Below are 12,118 nucleotides of genomic sequence, written 5' to 3'. Positions count from 1 at the left end.
CAGCACAGTTTAAGAATGACAAATCATGCCAGACAAACCTGATGCCTTCTCTGATGATTTTATGCTCATAAATGAGAAAAAGGGGAGGTTTCATTTGGATATAATAAAAATATTTTCACTATGGATAATTAAGCACTGGAACAGGTGTTCAAACCAACATTCTAAAGGACTTTCAAGTCCCAGCTAGAGAAGGTCCTGAACAGCCAGGTTTGAATTGTGTGTTGACCCTGCTTTGAGCACAGGGCTGGACGAGTGACCTCCTGAGGTTCATTCCAACCTGAATGGTTTTGTCACTCTGTTTCAGTGGGCAAGGGGAAGACAGTCAGTGTTGTTTATTTTTTATGTGGTCTACCGTGCATCTTTGTAGCCAAACTGGGAAAGTGTGGACTACTAGGTAGGTGAAAAACTGGCTAGACCATTGGTCTCAAAGTGTCTGTAGTTCAAAATCCAGCTGGTGACTGTCTACAAGTAATGTTTTTTGGGTTTGGTCCTGGGTTTGATACTACTTAAATATTCATCAGTGAGTGGGATGAAATATGCCCTCACTGGGTTTGTAGATGATACCAAATTGGGGGGAAGTGTTTGATAATGTAGAAGGTAGGACTGCTACTCAGAGGGACCTCAACAAGTTGGAGGAGTGTGCTGACAGGAACCTCATGAATTTTGAGAAAGTCAGATGCAGAGCCCTGCATGGGGATGGAATAACCTCATGTATCACTACAAGCTGGGGACTAATTGGCTAGATAGCAGCTTTGCAGAGAGAACCTTGGTCCTGATGGACTGAGCAAGTTGCAGATGAGTTGCTTTGCATTGTTGAAAGTCAGTTATGTTGGGTTGTAAGCAAGTTGAGGAAAGTGATTATTCCCTTCTCCTCAGCACTTGAGCCCACATCTGAAGTAATGTGTCCAGTTTGCTGCTCCTCGGTATAAAAGACATAAACTGGAGTTAGTTCTGAGAAGATGTTGAAGGGGGATAGATTGTATGATATACAAGGAGAGGCCCAGGGACCTGGATTTGTTCAGCTTGGAGAAGATAGTCAAAAACAGGGATTTAATAGCAGTCTTCCACTATTTAATGCAGAGTTATAGAGAAGGTGGAGCTAGACTTCTCTCAGAGGTGTTCAGCAAAAGGACGAGATGCAACGGTCACAAGTTGCAATGAAGTAAATTCTGGTTGGACACAAGTCAAAAAGATTCTGCGCTGTGGCAGTGGTTAAGCACTGGAAAAGGTTGACTGTAGAGCGTGTGTAATCTCCACTGTTTGAGATTTTCAAAACTGAACTGGGCAAAGCCCTGAGCAATCTGATCTGACTTTGAACAGAAATTGGACTGGATAATCTCTTGAGGCCCCTTCTGACCTTACTTTTTCCTGATTCTATTCTCTTTTCTCACTTCTGACAACCTAACAGTTTGGCATTTAAAAATTTGGACAAAACTGAGGTTTCACCTTAAGAGTGTTTCGCCTCAAATCTTTTGTGTGATAAAGGTCAGAGGGAGAAGTAAATTCTTGAGAGTACTCTCAAAATTACGGACTAGAAGTTGGCTGGAAGAGATCTTTTGATGGATTAAGTTGCTCCCTCACAGATAGTGCCTTTGGAGGACTCTAAAATTAATGCTATTAGAGTGTGTGTGTGGGGGGGGGGGGGTTGTTTGTTTGTTTTAAGAGAGAACTTCTGAAAGCATTTTTAACTGAGCTTTTTGTGTTTTTGTTCCTGGCCTTCAGTGAAAAGCTGATAGCTAACTTTCAGTTGAAGCTGTTGCTTCAAGTCCTTGTAAATGGATATTCTACTGTTATCCATGTATGAGTTTTCTAACTGGAACATAAAATCAGCATGTTACATCTTCTTTCATGCTGCCTTGTTGTTCAAACCAATGTTCTGAAGGGTAATTGGAGATTGAGAGAGGCTTTTCTTCCCTGTAATTAGATTTTAATAGAGAGCATTTAAGTAGATACCTGCTAACTGCTGGTTTTGAAGTTTCGTGTGTTGATCTGGTTCTTAATGTTACCAAATAGTTGGTGCCCTAGGTCCTTGATCTGCATAGAAAAACATATTACTGATGTGGTTTATGCCAGACTCAGCCTTAAATGTTTAACTACGCAAACTCAGTGTATTCTGAAAAGTTGTTAAAAGAGGTGATCTTCTCTTTCCTTTTGAAAGGACATTCTTTTTTCCCCAGCTTTGCACAAACAGCTGCACAATTGCTAATGAACTTATAGGATGACCTTCCCTACAGAAAATAATCTTCTTTCAGGAGGAGTGTGGCCTTTGAAGGTATATTTTATTCAGAAGTTGATATGAATCTCAGACTCTGGATTAATTCTCCAAAGTATTCTCATAACTACTAATCTTGTTGCTGCTCTGTTAGACTCTAGAAGAGGGCAGAAGTCCCATTAAAAACTTCCTAGAAGAACTGCTCTGTCCCTGTGCTTTTTGTCTAATATCTGTAAGATTTTGTTCTTGAGGACATAAAGGAAAGCCATGCTCTGCTTTGACAATCCATATGGGCTCTACAGAATATGGTGTGTGTGTGTGTATGCATGTTAAAGAAAATCTTTAGTAGCTATTTAGTACAGTCTCTACTTCGGTCTACCAAGTTATTGGTCACTTTGCTGTCATTGAGGTCAGTATTGAGAATTGTTATTTGATGGTAAGATCACTGGTACCTAGGTTTAGAGCATTCAATGTGTTATCTTTGGCAGATATTATTCAGAATGTAGTAATTTCAGAAGCTATGGAGAGAGAGCTCCATTCTCTCATTGCTCTGGATTTTTGCTTCCTGTGCTGTTTCCTGCCTTGGTGTGTTAGCAGGAGATATTATTGGGAGACCTCTTCATCTCATGCTGTTGGCATAATTAGCCATATCTTCACCAGAGTTTGTTTTTTGTTAACTGGAGAGGACTTGAGAAACTTTACCTTATATTTGTATTTACCTTTCTTCTGTCTTATGAAGATGTGAATCAGGATTGGAGCTTGCTGCTATAGCTACAATATATATATAATTCCTTTGTGAAGGTTGTAAGTCCTTGGATTCTCCAGCATGTATTCATTCACTTTTTGGACACCACCATATGGAGAAGATGCATTTCTTGAACAAAATGTGGTCTGTCATGGCTGACCAGTCTGTCAAAAATGAGAACTCAACTGCTCGCCTAAGTCAGCATCTCTCCCTGGCTTAGCTGAATCAAGTACCTCAAGTGAAAGAGCAAGAAATTCCACTTTGTATTGCTCATCTACTGAAGACAAAAATCAACACCCACAGGATTAAACATCCTAAGCTTGAAGGAAAACAGCATCTTGTTTAGATATCTTTGACAACCTTATCTAGGATGCTAGATGTGTTGCACATCACTGTCTAGACAGGATTTAATCTCTCTGTATGAAATGGATTGACTTGTCTTTCATCCCTGCTTGCTTACGTCTTGTGTTGGGAGTAGGGAAGGCTGGATGAGTATTAATTTTTATAGCATTCAGGAGTCTGTTTTACAGTGGCTTTCCACACATGTAAAACAACTGGATGTTTGTCTCTACTTACTGCAGAACCTAGGAGTACTTTTTCATTTTTGCAACTCAGGATATTTTGGCTTTGTTAATTCAAACTAAAACATTCTGATGTTATAATTCAACTTTGGGTGCTGTTGACAGAGTTTCTTAGTGTTAGTATTCAACTCTAATCTCTTTGGGGCATCTTTATTTGTAGACGTCATGCTAGGTTCTCCCCTATGAACAAGCTTTCATCATCTTTAAGGGAAACTTAGAAAACTCAGCAGTGTTTTTTCTTAAGTTCATTGTCTAGCAGGAATTTATTCTATAACCAGTTTAGGAAAGAACAGCAAGATCTGTGGGGTTTTGTGTGTGTAAGCCAATGAAACAATATTTATAAATGTAAGACAGAGGAGTTTTGCTGAACTATCCTAATTTCATAGCATTCCTGTACTTTTGAAGAAATAATGATTCAATGTAGTTTTTGAATATGAACTTTGTACCTTTACTGTGTGCTGTCCTAGGAGTTAGCTTGCTTGTCCTTCTCCCTTATTTAGCATTTAGCATGTCAGACATCAGTTTTTTGAGTGTTTTCAGATAGTGATTATATGACTGTTATATGGTTGGCTTCTTATATTTGCACATCCCAGTCCTGATGTATCTGCAAAGACCATGTGTTATTTAAGTGCCAGTTGTTTTATAATTGGTGGGAAATGGTGAGGCTTAAATAAGAATGTGTAGAGCTTAACTAGATCGGCCAAGTATGCCACTTCCTCTACATGCTTTTCAGACTCGCATGATTATTTTTATGCTGTTAGTGTATTGTGATCTGGCTAATTACTTTGGAACATATTCCATATTAACATATTCCCACTGGTGTGTTGTTCTGAAGTTCAGCAAAATAAGGGAGAAGAGAAACAATATTACAAAACTTGCATAGCAGAGAACAATGTTCAATGGTAAGGATGTCACAGATAAGACTAACTGAGGGTTTAACTGATACTGAAACTTTGCATTTTTAACTGTTTTAGTGTTGAGTATCCATAGCTAAGCTGTGGTGGACTTTGCTTAGAAGTTCTACTTGTAGCCTGTTCTGAAAATCATAAATAAATGTAAAACTAACATCCTTGATGTACAACATTCTTCAGGAACCATAACCTTGTTTCAGGATCAGTAACTCCAGTTGTAGGTTTTTTCATCAGGTTTCCTCTGTTGAAGCTTTTATGCCACTTTGAAGCCAGAACCTTCAGAAATGTGAGAACATAAAGTCCTGCTCTCTGAGACCAGAGAATGTGCAGAATCAGTTCTGATTAAACGCTTGAAGTTAGAATACTGTTTTGTTGTTTTGACTTTCAGCAGTGTATATTATGAAGGGAGCTGAACATACTGTTGTTGGTAAGACAGGAGAGAAGAATTCTGAGATGTTTTTGTTGCCTGGCCTGCAATATAAAACCCGGACAATATAGAACATCAGATGCAGAATAAGCTTTCCTTCTGACAGTAATCTGCCCTTCTGCCCTTGGAAGGGAGCTGCTCTCTGGAAGATATGTTTCAAGTATTTCATTTTATGAATTTTCTAAGGGCTTTGGTGGGGGTGGGTAAGGAAACTGCAGGGATTCTATAGAGAAGTGTGAGTTGGTGCTGCAACTGAAATTCTCCTGACATGTTTTTCTGAAGGGAGACACAAATTGAGGCAAGATGCTAAACTAATAGCCACGTCCTAAAGTACTGAAATCACTTGCACAAATGAAACAAAAAGTCATTTACCACATAGCTTGTCAGTATTTGATGTCCAGTGCTTTCTTGGCATGGCTAAAGTATAGCAAATCAGTTTATCCTGATTTGCACAACACAGGGTGAGGAAACAAAGCTGATTAGGTACTCACTAAATTAAGTTCTATTTACGCCTTAAGTGATGTCTCAATCTGCTGATATAAGTGGTGTTAGAATATAACTTCCTGTGTCCTAATTTGACTGACTGTCTTCAGACTTTTGTTTCTGTCATATAGAATTGGCAGATGCTATTGGGTTTTGAATTATGAATATTTGTACTTGCTAGTAGTTATGACGCTGACTTCCGTGTGTTGTTTCTCAGTGTGTAAAACCTGAATAAATATAAAAGCAAATAAAGTAACTCAGAGTAGCCAGATGAAAGTTAGGAGCAGGCAAAAATGCCTGTGTTCACTTGTTTTCAAGCTCCAATGAATTCTTTTATGAGAGTTCACTTGGGCAATCACTACATTTTGAGATGCAATATGGAAGAAACTTAGGTTGTCATCATACAGTCTTAAAGGTGTACAGGAAGAGGGGAAGGAAATAAAGCAGCTTGATTTTCATTTTTCTTAGATAATGACTTAATGTTTAATGGCTTAAATGTTTGGATAGAATGTTCTTCAGCATACCTGAGGTGTTGTTTGTCTTTTTTTCTCTCTTATCCAAGCTCTTATTGGTGTGATAACTAGCTAAAAATAGCTTACTAGATTCTTTTTACATTGAAGGGTGAAGATGTCAACCGGACACTTGAAGGTGGGAGGAAGCCTCTACACTATGCAGCAGACTGTGGACAGCTTGAAATTCTGGAATTTCTGCTATTAAAAGGAGCTGATATTAATGTATGTACTTTAATTTCCAAAAAGAAGTTAGAATCTTTTTTAATCTTTCATAATCTTTTCATATAAGAGATTGGTATAAATGACTAAATAGTTACTTAAACTATTTGATGTAGTTAAGAATATTGAGAAGTATTCTACTACCTGGAAGCTTCAAATGACATTTAGTAGACATTGTTACATTTTTGGATATATTATGAAAAGTTGTTAACGTCTTTAAAAAATCAGATTTAATTTGACTTAAATCAGAAATCACACCTAAATAAAAATGACATGAAACACATGAAATTTGTTGGAAGGGACATCAGAAGATATCATGTGCCTTTTGCCAGGATAGGATCAACTCTACTTAAATTGTTGTGCTTTTCTTTTTTGCAGGAGATTCTTACTTGAAGAAACTTAGTCGTTCTGCTGTAGCTTGACATGCATGATTTTTGTCATGAAAAGATTTGGCTGGGCTGTAGTTGATGCTCCTGAACAGTGTAGCCCTCAAAGTTTCTAAATACTTTAACCATAAATACCAAACACTATGCTTTAGAACATCTGCCTGAAAATTAATGTACAGAACATCTTAACTTTAATCCTTGACAAAATGGCTTGGTTTTTTTTCCTTGGTTTCTGGAAAGATTAGCCCTTCCTCAGGAGTCCTCCTAATTCAGCACAAAATGGGGGAAAAAATAAGAACATTTCAATTGCTCTATTTCTTATTCTTTCACAGGAATATAGAGAGAAAAAAGTCCAAAGAACCTTTTCATCCAAAACATGCCGTATTTGAAACTAAATTGTCTGAGAAATGGGAGAATCAGAAGTAGCATTTTTAAATTAGGCAACATGTGTCAGCTACAAACAAAGCGTTTTCTGTCACTGACTTTTTTTTTTTAAGGTAAACTTTGGGATACCTGAAAGCCTTATGGAAGGAATAGCTTGTTGCTCTGAATGGTTTTTATATCATGACTTCTCTCATATGAAAGCAGAGTAAAAAATTCTAAGGGAATGCATTTCTGGGGGGAAAAAAAATCCTTTAAAAAATCCTTTACTTCACTCAACTGTTGACAAAACAATTAAAGTTAAGTGAGACCTTTTAATGCTGTGTGAAATTGTGCTTCAAATAACTGTGTCTCAATTTACAGGCTCCAGACAAACATAATATCACACCACTCCTATCAGCAGTCTATGAGGGCCATGTTTCCTGTGTGAAATTGCTTCTGTCAAAGGTGAGATACAAATGTTCAGAACATATTACCTATTAGTGAAATGTATTACTGTGGTGTTGTTTTTTTATAAGATTATGCTGCCCCAGGTGGGTTCAAAACTTCAAAGGCTGTTTATGTTGCTTAAACCAGTGAGGGAACTCTCACTATAGACAAAATAACTGAAGGAGAAAGTTCTAGGACTTGGGCACTGCAGCAAAGGTAGTAGTGACCACCAAGACAGTATTGTGAGCTTTTTGGCTAGGGAGGATTCAACAGCAAATCAGCCAAGAAAAAAAAGTTCATTCTTTCAGCAGACAGGGAGGAGTGGGATTTAGCTTTGGCAGCTACTTAAGTTGTCTCAAATCATGGGATCACTGCTGTGAAGTTACTCAGAGGTGTGGTTTCCCTCTGCTTGTGCCAGATGTCTGAAAACCCATCTGGGGTAGGGAGGGGAGAAGTAAAACCAGGAAGAAGACAAGGTTTCTCTGCTATAGAGCTTGTAAATTTTGTCCTGGACAGAATAAGCTTAATCTGGTTTTGGTCTCCCTTTTGATTCATATTGCAAAGGTGGTCCATTTTGCAAAGCACTAGTTAAGTCAAGTAGTGTTTTGTCTGCGTTCTTATATGCGCTTTCTTGTTAGAGCTCACTGTCCTTGAAAAAAGGAGATTAACAGCGGTGCATTTGCTGTGTATAAACCTACTGAAATTATTTGGCCCAAAGAGGATAGACTTCTTTCATGTTTTGTGTAACATTTTCATATGTTAGCTTCCAAGGTAAAATGACTTCCTTAAAATTGACTTACACTGTATGACTTGAACTCTGTTTCTCTTCTTCACTTCTGTAACTTTGTCTAATATTAGCTATGCTTTTTGCGAAGAATGTTATGACTTCTAATTTCAAAAAGCTTCAAATGATACATCCGTCTTCTCTACGTTGTTGTGAGGACTGACCCTTTACTTTAGGACCTAAGAAAACTAACACATGTATACAATCAATAATTTGATATTTAATTAGAATTACAAGTTGATCGCTTATCTTCATGGGGTATGTGAAAAATAGTGTGTGTTTTGCTGGGTAAAGTATATAATTAACTAGGTAAGAGAACAAACTTATTTACAAGTTTTCTGAGCTGCTGTTCTTGCATAGTTTGCAGTTGAGGTACATTAGACATACTCAGATGCAGACTTTTGTCCTCAGAGCACCTGTCTGGTTCCTAACAGCATTTCTGATACAAGCTCAGTTTGGGGAATTTAGCTTCAGAAGCAGACTCGTAAGGTCTAATCAGTATTTTGATGCTTGACTTCTTGTTCCTTGATGTTGGGCTTATTGCTAGCTCAGAAGGCTTGATTTCTCTTCCTTTAAAATCCAGACTTCCTCTGAGAGTGGTCCCTTTTAGATACTAAATGATGGACCACATGGGGCAATGATAGATCCTTCTAATGATGGATCACATGGGGGAATCTGTTGCAAGGGAAGTGTGCATTCTTTGTAGGTTCTCCAGTTTTCAAACCAGAATGGAAGAGTACAGTTCTAGATTGGTAAACTTCCTCTGCTTTGGATTCCAGTAGCCAGGACAAATATCAAAATTTCTGCGTGTGGTTGTAATAATATCTCTACCCTGTGGCCTGCAGTGATTTACATGCATTTGGTACTGTATTCCGATGAACAGTAAATTGCTAGTGAACTGAATCACTAAATCTTGCTTTTGTGCTTAACACACCTGGGACAGTAGTGGAAGGTTGTGATTTAAAGGGAATGTGTTATGATGAGAGAGCTTTTAGCAGTACAGTTTTTCAATATGTAAAGCTTGCATGCTTTGAATGGAGTTGGCAGATTGGCACCTTGTATTACTGTGATCACTTTTTTGACCCCTAATTAAATTAATAGTTAAAGCTCCCACATGCTACTATTTTGTAGATTAATGCAGTTGGTCTGCTTGGACTTTAACGGTTAAAATAAGACAAACTTACTAAACTGTTAAAAGAACTGGGGTCTTTTAATCTAAGAGAAATGTCAGTGTCAGTGACTTTGCTTCAGAATTTCTATGCTGTTTTTGTTTAGTGTATGCTTTTGTACACAACTGGAATTGCATCAGTGTTCATATGGCTCTGTGATATTATGTAATGAAACTTGAAATAAAGATCTTGAGAGTAAGGTTCAGGTTAGGCTTTGAGATATGTTAAAGAAAAAAGGATATGTGTGTTTTATAAATACTATATATGCATTATTAAAAAAAAAAGCCTTTATCCCATGTTGTATTTTTTGCCATTTTGTGCTTTACATCCTTTTAAAAAAAAAAAAACCCACCTCTGGGAGCAATGAAATCTACAAATTTTTTTCGCATGGATGTGTCAAAATTTGAGTTCATGCACAGATTTTTCTGGCATCTGATAAGGGTTTCACATACATTTCAGTCTCTTTCAGTGGGGACATTAAGGTCCTTTCTGAGCAAGCTATTTCTCACACAGCTGTTAAGAATGTATTGATGCTTATACTTGGTACAGTTTGATTGGAATTGGTTAAAGTGAACAGTCATAAAGAGGAGCCAGTCTGATAAAGATGTGCAGTGTGTGGTAAGAAAGTGAACTTACAGTAGGAAATAAAGTTAGAAAAATGTTAATGCAACTGGATCATTTGGGAACTTGCATTTATTTTCTAATTTCTTCAAGCAGAGCTAAATATATGTATTTGAACTCTTGTCACCATCTCATTCAGTTTGAAGCTGATCTTATGTTAAGAAGTTGTTCTCTCTCTTCATACAACTATCTTAGGACTGCTGTCTGAATATACGTTGTCACACTTTGTGACATAGACTGAACTCATGTTCTTTGATAGCAGATACCTGGTAGTTTATGGAAAAACTAAGACTTGCTGAAAAGCAGCATAATTCTTCAGCCAGTGTTCTTCAAAATTCTAGAAAGTTATAACACTTTACTGACTTTTTAAACTTTGTGGCTGTTTAATATCTTTCCTAGTTACTTTTGGATTAAGGTATATTTCATGATTATTCCAGATGCAGGACAAATGCTGAATGTCCAATATTAGTGTATGTAAATAGTTGAATTGCAAGTGATAGACCAGTATATTTAAGATTATTTTTCATATTTGTTTATTCTGTTCTTTGGTTCTTTTGTAAGTATTTTTCAGTTCTGCTTTACTGCTTAGTAGATTTTTCGTTTTACATGTACCTACTTTCAGCTGGCTTTATTTACCCAGTAAGTTGATCTCTTTTTATGTGTCCTTTGTCATAGAATGTACTCACCTGTTGGACTATAAGTCGACACTCTCTGTAAAGTATTTTTAAACAGGAAAACAAAAATAATGACAATTCTTTAGTACTTATGCATTACTGTGTCAGTCAGTTTTCAAACATTGTGTATCTCCTTAGTCTGTTTGCATACAGCAAATATTTAAAAAAGGTTATGGTTAGTTTTATTGAATGAAAATTCAGTAAGTGTTCAGAGATTGTAGTATAAAATGTTGGATGCAGTTCTTGAGAATTTAAATGTTTTAAGCTAACGTTGTATACTGCTTTCTACAGTATTTGAATTGTGGGAATATTTTTAAACCTTTTACGTGAGACTTTTGAGGTATTGAGAGAAGAAAGGATGTTCCAAGAACTGTTTCACACATCAAGTGTAAAAAAACAAACAAACAAAAAAAACCCCCAAAAAACTGTAATAAAGGAACCAAATGTGAAAAAATGTAAACTTAGTTAAAGTGACCTCAAAGATTTTGTAAACTTTGTTACTGTAGAAGTTTGATTCATCTGATGGAGGTAAGCTGTTTGCTCTTTTATATAGTATGAGCAAAAAGCTTTCTTTCAAGAATATTCTACTGAGAGTAGTAAAAGCACTAAAAACATTTAGACATGATTCACTTGCAGAGGATACTAAATATATACAAGTAGTAAAGAGATACTGAATCAAGTTTCCAAGCTCTCAGTGATGAGATTGCAGTGGCCATTTGATCTTGATCTTAAGCTGAAGTAGCCTGGGCTGCTGCGGACTTGCACTTTCTGTTGTTGGTATTGGTGGTCTTGCAGTTGCACAGTGAACAGACTATAGACCGCTGATTCAGCAAAAACTGTTTTGTTTGCCAAACAAGTTTTCAGTGGATCAGCTATCTCTACTGGTTCACTGTTCAATTGCATGAGCATAGTCTCTTGACTGGGGGAGGCACAGGTTGGAGAAGAAGAGACAGTAACCTGGACCTAAACTGATTTTGGCTGTCACAAAATGAAGCCTGAGTTAAAGCTTTGCTGGACCCCACTCAGAACGAACTCTGTGGGCCAAACCTAGGTTTTATATGGTTAGTGCAAAGCCCATGTAGTACACATCATGCTGGAACCCAGCTGAAAGCCATACATTGCCATTGAGGGACTCTATGGCGCTCTGTAGGCCACTGAAGCTTCAGGATAATGGTGATCAGACCTGTAATTAGTGATCAGTCTGTAAAATACATTGGCTTGCACTCCATAACAAAGCAGCCAAGCTGCTTCTAAGTTCTCATTAGAAACAGTGCAACTGCATTTATAAGAGATTGAACTAAACAGTCCTGGAGGACTTCTCCTGATGCAATGGCTTCCACTATTAGCACCATCTACAGAAAATTCTATTACTCACAAGAAATGTAAGTACATTAAGACTGTTGTAGAGTCTGCAGTGATGTATTCAGAGCCAGCTTAGGTCCTCCAGGACCTCTGAGAACTGCCTGCACAGGTAGTTTTATGTGTAGGCAATGGAGGGAAAGAAAGACTTGAGATTTTTGAGAGCTCCCTGAGACACCAGTCTGACAATACCATAGCAGAGTAATGCCTTGGGCAAGTCCTGTA

General features: G+C 37.4%; 1 protein-coding gene across 1 annotated transcript in view; it reads left to right on the top strand.

Moving 5' to 3' along the window:
• MTPN (myotrophin) overlaps positions 1–12,118 on the top strand; it is a 51,139-nt gene that overhangs the window by 22,210 nt on the left and 16,811 nt on the right. Inside the window, exons 2-3 of the mRNA XM_067307783.1 lie at positions 5,980–6,093; positions 7,221–7,304. Of these exons, the coding sequence (XP_067163884.1) occupies positions 5,980–6,093; positions 7,221–7,304 (198 nt within the window). The remainder of the gene's footprint in view (positions 1–5,979; positions 6,094–7,220; positions 7,305–12,118) is intronic.

Source organism: Apteryx mantelli, chromosome 1 (assembly GCF_036417845.1).
Source record: "Apteryx mantelli isolate bAptMan1 chromosome 1, bAptMan1.hap1, whole genome shotgun sequence".
Classification (NCBI taxonomy): domain Eukaryota; kingdom Metazoa; phylum Chordata; class Aves; order Apterygiformes; family Apterygidae; genus Apteryx; species Apteryx mantelli.
This window is presented reverse-complemented; position numbering and strand designations above follow the sequence as displayed.